This window comes from Parasteatoda tepidariorum, chromosome 7 (genome assembly GCF_982258835.1).
Source record: "Parasteatoda tepidariorum strain Cologne lab strain chromosome 7, Ptep-v5.0, whole genome shotgun sequence".
NCBI classification, from domain to species: domain Eukaryota; kingdom Metazoa; phylum Arthropoda; class Arachnida; order Araneae; family Theridiidae; genus Parasteatoda; species Parasteatoda tepidariorum.
The window spans coordinates 92,174,248-92,194,093 of NC_141761.1; the positions used below are offsets into that span (position 1 = coordinate 92,174,248).

A 19,846-nucleotide genomic window follows, 5' to 3' on the forward strand; every position below is an offset into this window, starting at 1 on the left:
AATTATTGAAGAATTTTTCTTCAAATGTTTGGCGTGTTCTGTTCCTGAAAGATTTACTAATATTCTGGAGATTTTTTTCAAGTTCCTCGGCCTTTTCCTTAGGGAAATTTTGTTTCTTATTTGCTGCTAAAAAATGGCGTCTGATTCAGTCAATGACTTTGATGGAACTAAATGAAAACGTGATAAATTAATGTCCGATATTTACAGGCTCCCGCTAGACGGCGTACTCGAGCGTTGCGATCGCGAATTGCTGTATAAACAAACGATGTTACTTCCTAATAATAGCGTCAGTTCTTTTTTCCTTCTAAAAAATATCGAAAATTAAAACTCGTAACCATATTGTTTGATTTTTATCTTACATATTACTTTATATTTTACTATATTCACCCTTATAATAAAATATTGCTTTTGAAATGATAAATAACTTGACCAATCCATTATGAATAAAAAAGAACAACTCTGTCGACTCATTATCTAACAAAGAATTTCTAACGAAACGATATTGAAACATTAACATTTAATTGCAAGAAATTATTTGTTAGATAATTTTCCAGACATTAATCATCAAATAAATTCTTGCCTTTTTTTTTCATTTTCATACACGAAAACCGTTAACGTTCTTTCCATCATCAATTTATGAGATCAACTATAGTCTAACAAAGTAACGTATCTCAAATTTTTTTTTATTTAAAATGATAATTTTCATCTAATAATTCATCTCTCATAAGTAATTTAACTACTACATGAAACAATATTTAGTTGTTATTGTTATATTATGTTTCGTAATATTTTAATCAATTATGAAGTGTCATTTTGCAAGAAAAATTTCCCTTAATTTCAAGAGCTTTAAATTTTAGCTATAACAAGGCTTCATCATTAGTGGTTTTATATTAAAATCAGTTTGAAATTCTGCATTCTATTTAGTTCCAAACTATGCCGAAAACGGGTTGGTGAAATATAAACCAATGAAATATTTCACTCATGTTGTTGTTGTTGTTTCTAATCCCCAAGAGGTCCATCCCAATTTGACCAATTCCATAAGTCCAAAAATGTCCAGGAAGTCTAAAAACAGATGAGGTTTTGAAAGAACCTCGTCGATCTTAAAATCGATACAGTTTAGAATATGCTCGGGCGAAGCCTGAGTAGTCCTACATTTAGTGCAAAGTCCAAAAATCTTTTGCCCCTGAACATACGAGAGACACCTCAAGTGACCACTTGCAAAGCGAGACAAACAAGTCTGCTGGCTTCTAGGTCCCTCAAAAAGCAAGGCACTTCCAGGTCGTGGTACAGGGGAAAGTGTTACAGCTTCTGTTGGCCGAAAGTGACCTGGAGCACCAAAGGTAGAAGACTGATTTAGCTCCATAGTTTCACCTGCTAGCATTAGCTGGGCATAATGGAATGGCCTTCACGCCTAGGGTGGCCCTACCAGGAGCTAAGCTCCCGACGTACTTCGCCCATTCCGCCCAGTGGCACCCCCTCGCCACGGTGAGGCAGCTAGCAGGATTTGAGGGGAACGTTCCAAAGTAACTCCATAGTAAATGATTCCATAGTTAATGATAAACTCTGGATATATGAATGTGTAAACTTGACTTGGTTATTAATACGAAACTCAATTCTGCTTAATATTTTCCTATGGCCTATATAGGTAAAAGTCATAAAATAAATAGTTTATGTTGCAGATACTACACTCTTAGTGTTGTATTTTGAGAATTCATAGGACAGGACCGTAATTGTAATGTAAACTTTCAACAATTTAGAATAGCTGTGTTTTTTTTTTATTAAGATACAGCTGTAACGCAAAGTTTATAAATGAAAAATAAATGCATGCATTTCTTATAAAGTATATCATAAATATCAGTTTCTAATCTTTCTGCATGCAATATACACACAAACATATATTTTGATAAACTTTATTTCAAACGTTGTACACAATGAAAGCAATGAATAACTTTTTGAACAGAAATATGCAGTTTTACGATACTTTACAGACTGCAAACTTTTTTATCGCGTCTAACTAAAAAGCTTAAAAAAAAAAAAAGAATAAGCGTTTTAAAATCATTATTAAACTTATTGATTTTTTTGTTCTAAAGTTTATAATGATTTTATCACCAATTTTTGTCGAATCACTTTGGTAATGATTTTAATAAAATTAGGAATAAGCATGGTCTTATAATGAGTGGTAGAATTTGGTTAACGTGGTGAAATTTGGTATTTTACCATGATACCTAAGAGCAAGGCATAAAAACCATTTATTCGGTTGAATTTACTTTTCAGTTTTGTATTTAAATATACTTTTCAGTTTTGCTTTTACTAAATGTATTATAATAAAAGCTATAATTTTGAAAACCAGAATTTCCAGTAAACTGTTGCCATATGTATGGAAAAATTATCAAATGAATGGTTTAAATGTCGTATATTTTGGTTTCATTAACCAAAATTATAGTTCTTTGTTTTGTTTTGTTTTTACCAGAAATATCATTAACATACAGTACGGTAATTTTAGAAGAATTTTTTTTCTCCGTGTAGAAATAATGTGTTACTACTGACCTTTTAGTTCAAAAATATGTTAATTAAGATAAGTGAACCTTTATTCTTCAAACTAAAGCGTTTTGCATGAATATTTCTTTTCTTGTTTGGGAATGATCATTTATGCAATTAGTATCTAAATGACTATTAATTAAAATTTGTCTGACTGATTGGTTTTTTTAACATTTAAAAAGAACATTAACCTTGACAGAAATGAGAAAAAGTCTAATCATTATGGCGATTTTTAAACTAAAAGAACTAATCCAGACATATTAGATTAAAACTTTTGAAAAATTGCAGACTCAATGCCAATGATTATAAATATCACAATTGAGCACCATGCATTTAATTATGTTTTTCCTTTACTATATAACATATTTCTTTGTAATTTATATAAATGTTACCTTTAGGCCTGTACAGTTTTTATTTTTATTTGTAACGTGAGAATGGGTCTTTTTTTGAAAAGATTTATAACTTATTCTTTTGCAATTATCATTAGCGGCTGCATGAGAGAACCATTAAGTCGTAATTTTCAGTAAAATCATCAACTTCACTTTCAGTGAAATTCCGTCACGATTTATCAAGAAATGCAGAAGCTAGAATGAAACGGGGGAAAAAATGAAGCAAGTAACACAACACCGATTTGAACAAGAAAAATAAAGAGGGTACAGCAAACAATACATCGACATAAACAGGAGGGAAACAACTCGAATCACTTTCGTTTGCAACAAAAGAAAAATCTTTTAGGGTCGTGAGTTTTGTTGTTGATTCCATTTTGCATGAAGTGATTGTTGGGGGCTATTTTATACAACAGGAATTGCATAAGAGACAGCTTTTCATTTGTTGGACCTTTGCAACAATTGAAGTTGAGATTTTTTTTTCTCCTTCCTCCAGCAATCATTGTGTTGAGAATCAAAGACATTGTGTCCAACATTGTTTACTAATTCACTAACGTCTAGTTTTTTTAAGAAATAGATACTTTGAGCTGAGTTATGATAATAGTTATTGTCTTTTGTAGTAGGTTTCCTAATTAAACATGAAACTTTTAATACTCAAATGTTTCATTTTGCTTAATGTATGCCTATATTAATTCATAATCAATTGTTATAAAGAAGTAATTATTAATATAAGTCATAAGAGACTTTGAGAGAAAATATTTTTGAGAAAAATATTATTTGTGCTGAGTTTTGATAATAGTTATTGTCGTTTGTAGTAGGCTTCCTAATGAAACATAAAGAAACTGAAATGTTTCATTTTACTTAATGTATGCCTATATTAATTCAATCAATTAATATAAAGAAGTAATTAATATAAGTCATAAAAGACTTTGAGGAAAAATATTTTTGAGAAAAATATTATTTGTGTTGAGTTTTGACAATAGTTATTGTCTTTTGTAGTAAGCTTCCTACTTAAACATAACGAAACTCAAATGTTTCATTTTACTTAATGTATGCCTAGATTAATTCATAATCAATATAAAGAAGTAATTATTAGTATAAGTCATAAAAGAATTTGAGGAAAAATATTTTTGAGATTAAGAAAAGATTCTTGAGATTAAAAAATTTTTGAGATTAAGAGATTATATGTGCTGAGTTATGATAATAGTTATTGTTTTTTGAAATAAGTTTCTTATTTAAACATGGAAAAATTTTGGAAAAAGCAAAGATGTTTTATTTTACTGAATTCATGTCTGAATTAATTCATGATTAATAAAATTAAGTAGTTATTATTGATATAATTTACAGGAAACTTAGAGGTCTGATGGATTTAGAATGAAATAAATAGTTATCAATATAATTCATAGGATACTATTTAGGATTAATCAAATGAAACATTGATATAGCTCATTAAAAGCCTTGAGGAAAAATATATTTACAACTTAATTTAAATAAAATAGAAGTTTAAAATATAAATCTTAGCAAACTTCGGTAAAAAATAATTTAATGCATTTTTTTAAAATCTTTCTTATTTTAAAATGTCACAAAGTTTTATTTTTCAAAAAATATTAGGCAAATTTTACCTATGTTTGAATATTCGTCAAAATTCTGTTTGTGTAATATATAGAAAATGTAATTGTAGGTATGTATAATACGTGAGATTTTCATTAAATAAGAAATTGACAAAGATATGATATACTAACTCTTAAGAATAGTTCAAATACAATTAAAATTACATTAAAATCTTTATTAACTTCGTAAACGAGAGTAATACTCATTTGAGCATTTTACAGTGTACTTATATTAGTATAATTTTACAGGTACAGAATATATGCCTTAAATTTGACAGAATGCTTTAAACTTTACTTACAAAGCTAAAAAAAATAACAATTTTGCTTTAATAAGAAAAAAACATTTTCCGAACATAATTCAGAACTCATTATTTAAACAATTCCGCTTTATTTAAAACAAATTCAGCACAACTGAGAAATTAATGACAAAAGTATTGGGAATTTAAAAATTAATTTTAATATATCTATTTTATTAGCATTTTTTTTTAAGAAAGTAGTTAAAAACTAGAAATTCACTGTGTAAATGCACAACTACTTATTTTCCATTCGTAACCAAGAAAATAGGACGATTTAAAATCTTTACTTATTTGAAAGGCCTTATTTGTTGTTCTTGCTATTTAAAATCTCAGTTAAAGAAGAAGAACAATATATTATTTTAATCCTTTTTTTAACTCAAAGATCTTAAATCTTAAATGTTAATTTTTCAATTTGATGCATTTTTAAAAGAACGTAATATAATTAAAATCACGGTCAAATATCGAGAAAAGCTTTGAAAATTAATTTTAAAAAAACAGTTAACCTTTTTATAAAAAAACTTAACCAACTTAAATTAATAATCAACTAAACTAATAGAACTAAAAATGCATTTCACAAATTTGTTTTATTTAAAATTAAATATTATGTTCAAGCATCGAAACTCAGCATTCCTGTTTAAATCTATTAATTTAACTAGTATTTCTCTTATTTTACTAATATAAACTTCCTTTTGCAGTTGTTACATGTTTCATTACTTTTAAATTATGCAATGACTGTCAGAAGAAAATAAAATTCCAAAGTATAATTACTCTCAAAATTCCCTAAAGAAGGATAAGATCGGTTTTAACCCCGCAAAGGTCATAATACTAATAGTTACCTTCATAAATTTCCCAAGTTGAAGGATATGGTATTTGAATTTTTAATGTTGTTCTAAAACAACCGGATTTAGTCGGAAGTCTGAAAGAAAGAGAGGTTAATTTTTTTGTCTTGTATTATTGCTTACTTTCACCTTTCCGAGATTACATTAAAAAAAAAAATTCGTTTGTGGTATTTTGAAAAGCAGAGATTCAAGGTCAAATTTTATCTCGTCGATTTCTTTTCTTTTAAATGATATATTTTCCGGATATACGTGAAACTTAATTTGGTTTATCCAATATTTGAAAGCGATAAATCTTTTGCACGATATCAGATTTTAGATAATTATAATTTAAAAATTCTTTTTTTTTTCCTTAGATCCGTAAAAGAAATTTGGAGTCGGTATTTTGAACTGACGACTCCGAACTTTTTTGAGATTTTAATTCCAACTTATACTCTAGGTAGCACAAACGGCAAATTATTTTCTTCCTCAAATTTAAAAAAAAAAATTTTATAAAAAAACGAGAATAAATAAAAATTAAGGATAAAATAAAAATACAATATTTATTGAATTTGAACTGACGACTCCGAACTTTTTTGAGACTTCAATTCCAACTTATACTCTGGGTAGCACGAACGGCAGATCATTTTCGTCCTCAAATTTGAAGAAAAAAAAAATTTAAATATTGGTATAAAAAAAGAGAATAAAAAAAAATTAAAGATAAAATAAAAACAGAAAAATAGAATTTTCCTTTGATCCGTAAAAGAAATTCGGAGTCGGTATTTTGAACTGACGACTCCGGACTTTTTTGAGATTTTAATTCCAACTTATACTCTAGGTAGCACAAACGGCAAATTATTTTCTTCCTCAAATTTAAAAAAAAAAATTTATAAAAAAACGAGAATAAATAAAAATTAAGGATAAAATAAAAATGGAATATTTATTGAATTTGAACTGACGACTCCGAACTTTTTTGAGACTTCAATTCCAACTTATACTCTGGGTAGCACAAACGGCATATCATTTTCGTCCTCAAATTTAAAAAAAAAAAATTTTAAATATTAGTATTAAAAAAAAGAATAAAACAAAATTAAAGATAAAATAAAAGTAGAAAAATAGAATTTTCCTTAGATCCGTAAAAGAAATTCGGAGTCGGTATTTTGAACTGACGACTCCGAACTTTTTTGAGACTTCAATTCTAACTTACACTATAGGTAGTACAAACGGCAGATTATTTTCTTAATCAAATTTTTTAAAAAAAATTTAAAAAATAGTAGTATAAAAAAACGAGAATAAATAAAAAGTAAAGATCAAATCAAAAATAAAGAAATAATTTTCATTATTTCTCTTTTAAATTCGACACCGAAAAAGACGCTTAAAGTATTCACTCTTCTTCGTATTGTTTTTTTCACTACAAAGTATCTGTGATGGTATGTTAATTAACTTCATTTAATTTATAAATTTCATAGTTTCTTTATATTCCTATCTTTAATACCATCATTAATACTTTAATACCATTTCTTTAGCATTAACATCTGTACGTTAAACCTTACTTTATGATTTCTTTAGATTATATAAAATTCAAATTGAACTTAAACTACATAAAATGAAGTGTTTGTATATACAGAGTTAGTTCTCCCTAGGAATAAAGATAGGGCAGGGCGCTTCCTCTCAGAAAAGAGCACTTAGAGTTTTGAAAGGGCACTCATTTACCACCATAAAAAAATTTATCAAGATGTATAATATTATGTAATAACTGAATTTTATCTTCAACAATTTGTATATTACTCTCTTATACTATTTTACATGCATATTTCAAAAAGTAATTCTCTCTCATTATCAAAATAAGAGAAAAATTTGTAGTTTACAAAAAATTTATTAAAAACATCTTAAAAAACAATGGCTTTGGGCAAATTATTTTCAAATGAAGTAAACTGGAAAAAAAATTTATTATTGATTAACAACTTTATAGCTTTTTTCTATAATTTAAACTAAAAATTATGAGAAAATGAACATTTAAAAGTGCATATTTTTTTAAAAAAGTATTTATTAAAAAAAATAATTTTAAAGTTTAAAATCACTTTAAAATTTTATTAATATTTTCCTCCTAAAAAAGAGATACTTATAAAAATTTAACCAGTTGAGAATAATCCTAACAAAGTAGATATTTGTAATGGTAATCGGAATAAAACCTATAGACACAAATAATTTTACCAGTGTGTAATTATTATTTAAACAGTGAATTAATTTTTCTCAAATGGAATATGAATAAATGGGCAGTGTTAAGGGATGGCGGTTTATATTTACAAAAAGGGCTATTATTGGAATCAAAGGGCAAAACGGGGCCGCCCTTCTAAAAACGCTTAAGAGAACACTGGTGTATAACTTTATTACATTTAATGTATGCAAATTTTCTTTATCACATTTAATGTATGCAAATATGAATAAATGGGCAGTGTTAAAGGATGGCTGTTTATATTCACAAAAGGGGCTATTATTGGAATCAAAGGGCAAAACGGGGCCGCGCTTCTAAAAACGCTTAGGAGAACACTGGTGTATAACTTTATTACATTTAATGTATGCAAATTTCGCTAAGTAAATGCTGCATTAAGATGAATTTTTTACAATTCTTTATCTCTGAGCCGCGATGGCTCAGGAGATAGTTTGTTTGCCTTACAATGAGGCGAACCGGGTTCGAATCCCGATTAATACGAATTCCGCATCCGGCTTGCACCGACCACAGTGTTGACTTAAAATATCCTCAGTGGTAGACAGATCATGGGTTAGAGTCCCGTAGCCGTCAGACTTACCGAGGGAGGTTCTCGTGGTCTTCCTCTCCATGTAACGCAAAGGCGGGTTAGTTCCATCAAAAACTCCTCCACTAAGGCAAATTTCTCCTAATACTCGATCCAGGAGTTCCCTTGTCCTCTGGATTGTGTTCAAATTTACAAGACTACCGAGTTGAACATTGGTAGTCGTAAGCCCAAAAATCGGGTCGGTTGTTCAACGACGGTTATAAAATAATTATCTCTGCCTGGCACTGGTGAAGTCGTAGACAAATTTAAATTTTTGACGATAGTGCTGCAGCGATTAACTCTGTAGATTTTGAGATTATACTCAATTGAAAATTTCACCTTATCCTAAGAAATTATTAATAATATCCCTAAGTATAAATATTAACTTTTAATTATATATTTCTATTTCGTATGTGCAATTAGATTTAATGATATTTTATTTAACATTACATTTTATAATATAACAGAATGGGTCCCTGCGAACTGCGGGATGTTCCTGTAAGGTGTTTGCTGAATCTTATTTCAGCTATAAGGCTTTCTTGCTAATCACGATTTAGGGTTTGGGTACAATAGACCTCTGGTCGATGTGCCCAGATCTTTGGAGCTGCCCCACCTCTAAGTGTAAATCTATAACAGAATGGATAAATTTAAAGAAACAAAATTTCTACACAAAATATTGATACTAAGCAAAACCGTAGTAAGAACAAGAAAACTGAGAACCATCGTTCACATAATTATGAATACTTCTTTTAAATAATTTTACTAGACTACCTTTCTTCTTTAACTCTGTAGGATATAAATTTTTTTATCTAACCAGTAAAATTGTCTCTACAGCTCTGTTTTTACAACTCTGTACAACTCTGTTTCATTATTTGAGTTAAACACCACAATAACATTCTCTGTAAATTTATACTTCAGAGAATGTTGCTATAATGTTCAAATTAACAATTTTTTTCACGTTTCCTTCCTTCACTTCTTTTTGCAAATAACTTATTCACATGAATACGTTTTGCACTAACCTGAAATACGCATCTTTAAAGCTAATAGATATGAACAAAATGTTCTGAAACTTTCTTGCCTGACTTACATTAGGCTTATTTATTTATTTATTTTTAATTATTATTTACTTTTTCAGCAAAACTAAAATTACTCTTGCATTATAATGAAAAAAATATTGATTGATGAACATTAACTCACCCACTCTTTTATAATTAATAAATGAAAATTTAATCGCTATGAAAAAAGATACTTTGATTTCCCTGATAACGCAAGTTCTTCATTACATTTCAATATTTTATATTTCAGTTTTTTTGTTAGTTTTTTTTTATTTATATTGGTTTCTAATGAACAGAAATTTTTAAATGTGAAAGAATGTGTCATTAGTTAAAAAAGAATAATCTATTACAATAAATCAATTGAATCAATTAAAGGAAAAGTTCATTCGCTAATTTCATCTTTAAAAATTAAAAAGAAAATTCTGATAAATCAAATCTAAAATTATAACTCGCTGAGCAGTGAATTTGATTTAAACAATTAAATGAATGTTATATTTCAAGATATTCGTTACATTTCAGGTAGCTTGTAAGTTCACGAACATTGAAAGCTTGAACATTTAGTAGTTCCGGCATTGCAATACTTAATGTTCACATAGTTAAATGTATGACATGAATGATTGAATGCTAAATGCATGAATTATTATTATTATTATTATCATTTTGAATACATGACGTGAATGATTAGCATAAGTTGAAAACATAAATGATTGATTGTTGGATATAAGATATGAATGATTAATCTCTTTGTATATAAAAGTCAGTCAACAGGTATGCTCGCTAATAAATTAGACTGGAACTGGAAAACGGGAGCACTGATTTAAATCGTGCTTTTTTTAGCAATTAGAAAATTTTTAAAGGGTGGTTTGTGAACAGTCACCTCTTTCGGCGTTATGTGTCAGTTTGGGGTAAGTATCGAAAATACGAAATTTCATTGATAAAAACCATTATTATAGTTTGAAACGTGCGTTGTCGTGGAAACCGAATTTTCAACAGGGGGAAACCGAATATTTAAAAAATAGAAGCACACGAAAAAACTAGTCTTAATTTTTGACAGTAAGATTTTAAATCTCAAAATACTTGAAATTCTATTTATTTAAAAAGGAAAACAAGTTGATCGCCGGAAGCGGCTAGTAAATGATAAAATCCATGAATGACTGACTCATAGTTGACTATGTGATAAGAATTAATTCATTATCTGCAAAATATAGATTTAAAATGGAAATGATTTTCTATTAATCCTATTAAAAAAAATAATCGAAAAAGTCATCGGTCTAAGATCACTTATTGAAGATATAAATAGTGGTAGTGTATAATACACTGCTCAAAAAAATTAGGGGAGCAAGCAAAGAAAGTAAGAAAGTCGTGCGAAACATCCACAGAGCTGCATGAAATGGATAGTGCATACGTATCAATGCACGATACAGAAAAAAAGACGTAAAAACATATGGAATTAATCTTTAATTCATGGAAACTATGGAAAAAAAACAAAAAGCAACGATTTAAGGCAACAATTGGTTTACATGTAAACGATAAAAAAGTAATGTTTGAAAGTGATGCAGCACTGTTAATAAGGCATGTGGTCTCCTCGAACAGCTAAGACTGTTGCACACCTGTTTCCCATGGATGCGATGATGGTATCGATGAGAGTTCGGGGAATACAGTTCCACTCCTAAAGAAGGGCAATCTCCAAGTCACGGAGAGTTAATGGAGGGGTTGGTCTCGCAGCAATGCGTCGCCCGAGCACGTCCCAAACATGCTCGATTGGATTCAGGTCAGGAGAGGGTGTAGGGTATTCCATACGTTATATTGTTTCAGCTTCCAGCATGCTCTTCACACGACGAGCTGTATGTGGTCTCGCATTATCATCTTGTAAAACAAAGGAATCACCAATGGCTGCTGCGTAGGGTATGACATGAGGTCTCAATATCTCGTCTGCATATCTGCGGGCCGTCAAAGTACCGTTCCGAATGATATGCAGGTCCGTACGCCCACCTATGCTTATTCCACCCCACACCATCCAACCAGCTCGTCTGTAGTGTGACCTTTCACGAATGAAAGTGGGGTTATTTCGAGTTCCCCTTTCCCTCCACACCAAAACACGTCGGGTGTCACTCTCCAGACTGAATCGAGACTCGTCTGTAAACAATACATGGCTCCAATCGCGTTGCTCCTAATCTTGATGTTCAGCAGCCCATCTTCTGCAAGCCGCACGGTGGCTCGAGGTCAATGGAATGCAGACCATGGGCTTACGAGCATAGAGACCTCCCTGATGGAGCCTATTCCGTATTGTTTAAGTGGAAAATCTTCGTCCTGTTGCCACGAGAAACTGTCTTTGCAGCTGAGTAGCATTGTCTGTTCTGTTACGACGAGCTGTTAACTGTATATACCGGTCATCAGCTGCAGTTGTTGCACGTGGTCGACCTTGCCCTGGCCGACAACTCACATTTCCAGTCTCCTGGAATCGATTCCATAGCCTTGCAACGACACTTCTGCTGATTCCAACAGCGTCCGCCACGCTGCGTTGTGTTTGCCCGGATTCCAGTCTGCCGATGATGCGCCATGCAATGGATTCAGGTAAATCACGTTGTTGAGACATTTTCAAGTCACCATTTCTCAAAAACAATAACTGAGAAATTATCTTTCTGAATTACGGCAGTGAAACAGACGTCTCTGCTACATCCCAATTTCTGCTCTTATCTTCTTTTCTGGTTTGTGACGTCATGAACTTTTATTTGCATATGAAGTTTTCTTTTTCCTTTTCCTGCTCGGTCTTACATTATAAATGATTACTTTTTTGTTACTTATCGGTGTAAATATTTGCATAATTTCACTAAAACCATGTGCTCCCCTAATTTTTTTGAGCAGTGTAGTATATACTACCTGCACTAAAAGAACAAGTTTACTTTTCTGGACAAGGAAAATGTACTTAAGAGGTTGACTAGAATAAATTTTTGAGCATAAATGGGCAGGGTTAAAATAGTAATAAATATGAATTATATATATATACATGAATATGTATATTTATTCCCTAATGTGCTTTGATATTTTCATTAATTGCTCCATTCAACACGTAAGCAGTTTAAAACTTAAAAGACGCGTATTTAAAAAAATAAAATTTTCTATGTTAAATAAATGAAAATTAACAAAGTAGTAACAATTCACGGAGTTGACTAATTTATGTTTAAACTCTTCTAAAATCATATTTCCTACTATCTTGACTTACTCACGGATTTTCCACTCTTTATTAGTAATTTTAAAGCTCTGAATTAAAACAAATACTCAATTAAGTATTTAATTTTAATTTCCGTAAAAATGCAGTACTAAATCCAACTGATTCACTTTCCCTATAATCGTTAAAAAACATCACCTTGACAAAAAAAAGACCAAAAAAAACTTTACATGTTCTTAGTTAATAAATAATCAGAGAAAAATTAACATTATATTCTAATTCCTTTTAATATCAAACACGCGTTTTCTTCAAGTGTTTGGAAGTCATTTATATCAAACCTCAGAAAATGTAGTTTATTTATTTACTTGTTGTAATTTGCAAGGTATGCGACCTATTCAAAATTAGTACTATTTTAATACATCGTATGGCATTAAATGTTTGTTTTTTTTACTAGATATTGATTGTATAAAGTGAGAGTTAGAGAAAAAATAAATGCGCTTGCCTTTATAACATAAAATATAAAGAATATTTGAACCATTTATAATATTTGCAAGGTATATTTTTCTGCGCATTCGATAACATGATTCTGCTATTGCATTTCATCGTCATTATTTACATTTTTGAGATATGTAGGGCAACGATATCCTTGCAATGACAATGATTTTATCGCGGAGATAATTTTATCACCTTAATTAAAGTTGAATTGAGCTTAAATCACAGAAATTTTTAGATCGTTAGAAAAAGTTTCGAATCAGTCTTTAAAACATAATGAACGAAATCCAAAATCCGAAAAATATTTATTTATCTGCTTTTCCATTTTACAACATTTTATTTATCACTGTGTGATACTTATTTTACTTCTCTATGTAACATACATGCATAGATCTTCTAGAATAAGCTTAATTTGATGATGTTGTTGATAAAACGTTTTTGACTTTCTTAATAACTTAATTATGCATTCAATAACAGACTAAGCAAGATCGTCATGAATATAAGGTAGAAAATTAATTCCACCTTATGCTAATACAATTATTTTTCCGGAAATTTGAAGAAAAAAAATTAGCTTACAACTACTTTTTAAGACACAGATAAAGGTTAACCCGGAAGGAAACACATAACCTCAGGGATTGAAAAAAAAAACAGTAATAATGACCATTAAAAAATGCGTGAGTTTACGATTTATAACCGAAAACTAGCCGTAATTTCAGTGTCCAAGTTCTACATTGCAAAAGCAATCTGGATAATTGTAACTGAAGATGAATGATTATGATTAACATTGTTCAGAAAAATGAAATAAGTATAATTGAAATATGTAATTTTTAATTTGTATCTTTTTTTTCTTTTTTTTTTTAATAGAAGTATAATAGGCTTAGTGAATAAGCTAAATATTATTACACTATGGGGTTTTGCTCATTTAATTACATAATTAATAAAATCCATGGCATATTTTTAGACAATTTTGTTGATTTACTTTGAATTCTGTTGATTTTTGATAAAAAAAATTTACTTTGTTTTCTCTAAAGAACTGTAGAGAAATCTGATAAAGTTGTATGTATTATTCAGAAGAACACAATTTAAATATGAATATTCTTCGGATTAAATATTTTAAGATTAAAAAAAAGTAACTCAATGCATTATTCTCAAGATTATAAGTAACGATCTTTAATTTTCTTGTTCAACTTGTTGTTGTTGTCGTGTGCCATTAAAGCAAATGGGGTGCGCTTCTTCTTATTTTCCAGTGGCACCATCTATGGCCGCGAATTCGTCTTCTGCCACAAACATGCTCCCTAACCCTTTTATAGGACGAACCCATTCATACACCAAATCATTCATCCACAAATCGTGATTTTGACCTGAGCTAAAGTGCAATCAATCTCCAATTCAGTACCCCCAGAGGTATGATTTCTTTTATGGGAGCATGGAAGACTTTGTGACCCGACAGATTTAACGTGCACCAGTCACCATTTACTACACTGCCAATGAAGATTGAACTCACTACTTCTTGGACATGCATCCAGCACCCTACCAACCCCCTGTGTAGATTAAAATTAATATATTGATCTATATTTTCTTCTGTATTTAATGTATTTCCTAAGCGTAATATTAGAGCTTAAAAAGGAACCAGGATGTATAAATTTCTATTTCAAAATGCAGATATCTTCCTAAAATAAAAAAGGGCAGGATACTTTTTGAAAAACAAAGGCACCTTCAGTTCTGCAGGGCGCTAATCTTGAAAATTATATTTAGATAGATTAGTGCCCTTCAAAACAGAATTCGAAATACTCAAATAAATATGAGAAATAATATTTTAGATTAATTTAGCTTAAAAGTGATTTTCAGTAGTTATGGTCATCTATAGTTTCTGGTTTCTGCTACTGTAATTTCTTTTTTTTAAATGAAAAAATAGCTTCTTTTTTTTTTTTTTTTTTTTTTTTTTTTTGAAGGAGACAAAACTTTTTGCAAAGAGGACAACTCAAGTTCAAAGAGGAGTTCATTTACCTCTGTAAAGGGGTAGTCAGAGTAGGCCACCCTTCTAAAATTACTTAGGGAGAATACTGAAACTAATATAATTGTTTTTTAAGTTTTGCCCTAGTTGAATTTGAATAAATGAATAAATTTTTAATAAATAAATAAATCCAAGAAACAGTTAGAGACGATATCACATTGTTAATAGATAATAAGAGAGAAAAATCGTGTGTTTGAAATGCTTATGGTTAGCGTTCTTTTCTAAGGACAGTTTTTAAAAATGCAACTTAAGTTCCAGGGAATTTATTTTTTATTTTCAATGTTCTTTAAATTCTTCATAGATGTCTATTTCGTTCAAATTTTATGAACAGCATCACGTGAAAAATAATAGATTGAGTCGTTTTGCTTTGTATTTAAATACGAATCCCCGAGAGCATTTTTTCTTAAATTTTTTATTTGGTAAATAATTTGCCTGCGTATAACAAATATTTCATTAAGCGCAAATAAAAATAATTAGAGAAAGAGTAAAGATAATTTATATTTGATACCCATAAGTTAATATTTTAATATTATTTTTTAATTTTGAGTTATTTTTTTATATCACTGCAAAAATATTTCGAATCAAATTACGGTAAAATTTTACGGAACAAAAAATCTAATATACCGTTTTTACAGTAATATTTAGCGCAAAATCTTCGAATCACTGTTGTTAAATAATTATTACTGTTATATATACGGTACGAAACTTTATGGCAAAGCTGAATTTTACAGTAAAATTAATTTTAAGGACGTATACTCAGATTGCCATTACTTTCGATCGAAATTTTGTACAGCGTATTAAAGAGATGTCTCAATTTTCGAAATGAAGTTAAAATTTTCAGGCATGGTCAATTAATATTGTTAAAATCAATTTATAGAACAATATTGAAAAAATTCAATTTAGACGTTAATGAGTTTACGTGCAAGTTATATACTTTTTTTAAAGATATTCATATGAGTTGAAATTACTAAATTTAATGTCACATTTAAAATGTTGCTCAAGATGTATCTCTTTATTCCTTACTCAGAGTTTAAAACTTCAACCACGAGAATATTAAAAAACCCAATTGCTTGCTTATAGATGTAAATTGATGATAAACGTACGATTTATGCGTGATATATTAAAAAGTTTTCCTCGTAGATCAGTTTATCCAACATAATACTCAGAAGTTTCTTTTAAATTTAAAGAAGTAATAAGTTGAATGCTTGCTTTTTAAAATTTTGTCTTTTGAATTCTTGTCCACCAACAAGTGAAAAAAAAATGCTACCTTTAAATACAATATAGTTCATTTTAGTTTGATATTGCTGTGAATTCCTTTTAAAGCCAATTAGCTGTGTAAAGTTGGCTACATATATTGAAGAGTAAGGAATATGGAAAAATTTACAATAAAATATGATTTTATAATATGAGATAGAATTTGGTTAAAGTGGTAAAATTTGGTATTTTCTCATTATGCCTTAAAGCATGGTATAAAAACCATTTATATATTTCGGTTAAGTTTACTTCTCCGTTTTATATTTTTTACTAAACATGTGGTAATAAAAACATAATTTTGAAAACCAGAAATACTGGTAAATCGCTACCATATGAACGAAGAAATAAACAAAAGAATGGTTTAAGTACTGTATATTTCGGTTTTTATTACCAGAATTATGAGGATTTTCTTTAACCAGAAATGTCATTACCATGTAGTGCGATAAATTTAAAAGGATTCTCTTTTCTCCGCGTACAAAATTAGGATTCAGTTGACATATATAAATCAAATTCTAAAAGTATTCAGTCATAAAAATATTTTTTTTCTCAATGAAGAAGCTTTTAACATTTATTCAACTCATAGAACTCATTTAAGTTTTTCTCCGTCTGCCTTATTTTAAAAACGAGCTTAACTAAGCAAACAATCTAAAAATAAGTTTATTTAAACTAATATTTCACTGCGGTTTTCAAAACTTTTGTACTAATATTCAAATCAGGAATTTAGCTTAAATATGTTTAGAATAATTAGGATATTCTCTTTTGTTTGTGACCGAAAAAAAAGTCAGTTTACTTTTCTTTGACTTCCAAAAAAACTATTTCACGCGAAACAAAACTTCTTTTGTGTCATTGTTGAATTTAATGACCACTGAATGATGATGGCAATTAAGCAACAGGTGTGTAAAATTTTAAGAATAGAAATTGTCACCAACTGAACAATGTCCTTATAAATAATGGTTTATTTATTTCAAGATAATTCATTGTAGTTCTTGTTAAGGGGAAAATTGTAAAAATAAACCCGACATCGTTTACTTTTTGCAACAAAATAGCTATATTAGTGTTAAAAAAAGAGAACATCCCTAAGAAAAATAATCTTCAAAGTAGTTATTAACCGAGTTTAGAGAAATGTTATCTTTTAAGATAAAAGTAATCATAAAGACGCCCATAAAGGTCGCCTAAAAAGTCACGCAGCCACTGTCTAGACGTCAAAAAACTCCTTGTATTACTAGAAAAGGTTTAAAAATGTCATTGTGTGGCGAGATTTTTGACAGCCAAGAAATACATCACGCTAAAGGCATAGAAAACTATTAACTATATTTAACGGTATGCAAATATCTTCATAGAATTCTTTGAAAGCCAAGCACGTTTTTTAAACCTATCATCAGCGCGGGTGTAATTATTTCTTTCAAATGTGCCTTATTTTATAAAAATGTTTTATAGAGGAAATTGTCTTTGTTTCCGCATTTATTAAAAAAAACAAAAAAAAATAAAGGGGGATGATCCCTTACATCAAATGATAAAAACTGTGTTTTGATCTATTTCCTTCGAAACTATGTTTTTATTAATTAAGTATGCAAATCATGCATTATTTTATCACATTTAACTAATTCACGTAACTAATATCCAAGTAGTTTACTTCAGTTTATTTTGAGCTTAAGGTGGTATACAACTTATTTGCTTCAGGAAAAATTTGTTTTTATTTTTTATATTATATTTCAAATTTCCAATTCCTATAAAATCGAAAATTAAAACGTTAAAGGAATCAATTTGGTTTGCTCATTTCAATATACGAAATGGGCAAACCAAAAATAGTTGAAATCAGTTTAAAATATCAGGTAGTAGATATTTTTTTCTCTTGCGAAATTGAGAATTTTACCTATTTTACTATTTTTAGTATGATGAATCTCCAAAAGATCTTAGAAAAATCTTTAGATAGTTGAAATCAGTGGAATCAATGTCTTTCGTTTGAAGGGTTTAGAGCAAAATAATAATAAACCACACTTTAACCAAAAGTGGCATTTTTACATCAAATAAATACTATTTAGTACTATTTTCTTGGTCGATGTTTTACTTTCAAGTTCTCAAAATTTCTATTTAATAATAGCGCAATATTTTTGTCTATTTTGAAATCGTGGTACTTTTCTCCTTTTAAAGAAAAAAGAAGAAAACCTTTTTAATACTTTCCTGATCAATTAGAAAATGCGGCTTATCAGTATAAAGACCTAATCTCCTTATTTATTGACGTTATCTAAAATACTTAACTGTAATAAAGTTATTACATAGAATCGTTTCACACAATTTAAAAGGAACTGATAGCTGTATTGTTCAGAAATGTGTTGTTGTTGTTAATACTAACTGGTCAGTCATCAGACTAGACCAGATTCATGTGGCTATGATCAGACAGTAAGTATAAAACAAGAATATTTCAATACAAATTCTTTTTTCCATGTCCCAAGCAAGAAATACACTTGGAAGAATCAATTACACGTTGTTTCATTTCCTAAATATACCAGATTTCTTACTACGGAAAGAAATTTTGGCGAAATTACCGTACTCTATATAATATGGCAGTTTTCGTGGGGAAAAAAATAATTCCAGTAATAAAATCCAAAATATACGATATTTTCAACTATTTACTTGGTAATTTTTCCGTTCATATGGTAACGGTTTGCAGTCAAGTTTGGCTTTCAAAATTATAGCTCATTTTACTACATGTAAGCAAAAAATACAAAACTGGAAAGTAAATTTAACTGAATAAATTATTTTCGTGCCATTCTCTAAAGGTATCATGATAAAGTTACCAAATTTTACCTAATGTATGAAATTTTATCATGAATTATAAAACAATATTTAATTGTTAATTTTACCAAAATCATTTTCAAAGCTCTTCAGTAAAAATTACCGAGCTTTTCGGTGTTCCCATAGAGCCAGTGGCCTGGTAAATTTTACCATATTCTGGTAATTTTGCCCGTATTTTTTATTTCTAAGTGTTGAAAGAGGCAATTATTATCTCCAAAAATATAGGTGGTTTTCCATTGACGTAACTCAGTGTGAAGTGAAAATCGGTTCTAATTGCTTATATTTTTTTTAATATTTTCCAGCAAAACTGATGCGTGCATAATACAAAAAAAAAATAATAAAGAATAAATCTCAAGAAACTTTGAAGTGCTATTTTGTAAATGCTGTTGAGACTGATACGTTGAAAATAAAACAGTGGGAGCCTATGTTTGTAAAATTTAAAATTTCCTCAAATCTTCTGAAAGTCAATATTTTAGATTTACTGTTTTAATGAGAGTTTACCTTTAGCAATTACTAATCTTCTGACCTATAACCGTATTTCGTGATTATCCTAAGGTGATGAACTGTTACTACCATTTACATAAAGGATCAATCTGAGGTGAACAACACTTATCCACGATGCTGCG

At 29.3% G+C, this 19,846-nt stretch overlaps 1 protein-coding gene across 1 annotated transcript; it reads right to left on the reverse strand.

Moving 5' to 3' along the window:
• Positions 1-11,296: 11,296 nt before the first annotated feature.
• Positions 11,297-12,091, reverse strand: LOC147807316 (uncharacterized). Its single transcript, XM_087168882.1, has 2 exons — positions 11,860-12,091; positions 11,297-11,631 (listed from the first exon to the last, which is right to left on the reverse strand). The coding sequence occupies exons 1-2, from the start codon at positions 12,089-12,091 to the stop codon at positions 11,297-11,299; spliced, it is 567 nt and encodes a 188-aa protein (XP_087025008.1).
• Between the last annotated feature and the right edge of the window lie 7,755 nt (positions 12,092-19,846).

Coding starts and splice junctions, on each gene's coding strand:
- LOC147807316 (XM_087168882.1), bottom strand. CDS start 12,091: ATGTCTCAACAACGTGATTTACCTGAATCCATTGCATGGCGCATCATC. Junction 11,632..11,859: donor TATACAGTTAACAGCTCGTC/GTAACAGAACAG, acceptor TATTGTTTACAG/ACGAGTCTCGATTCAGTCTG.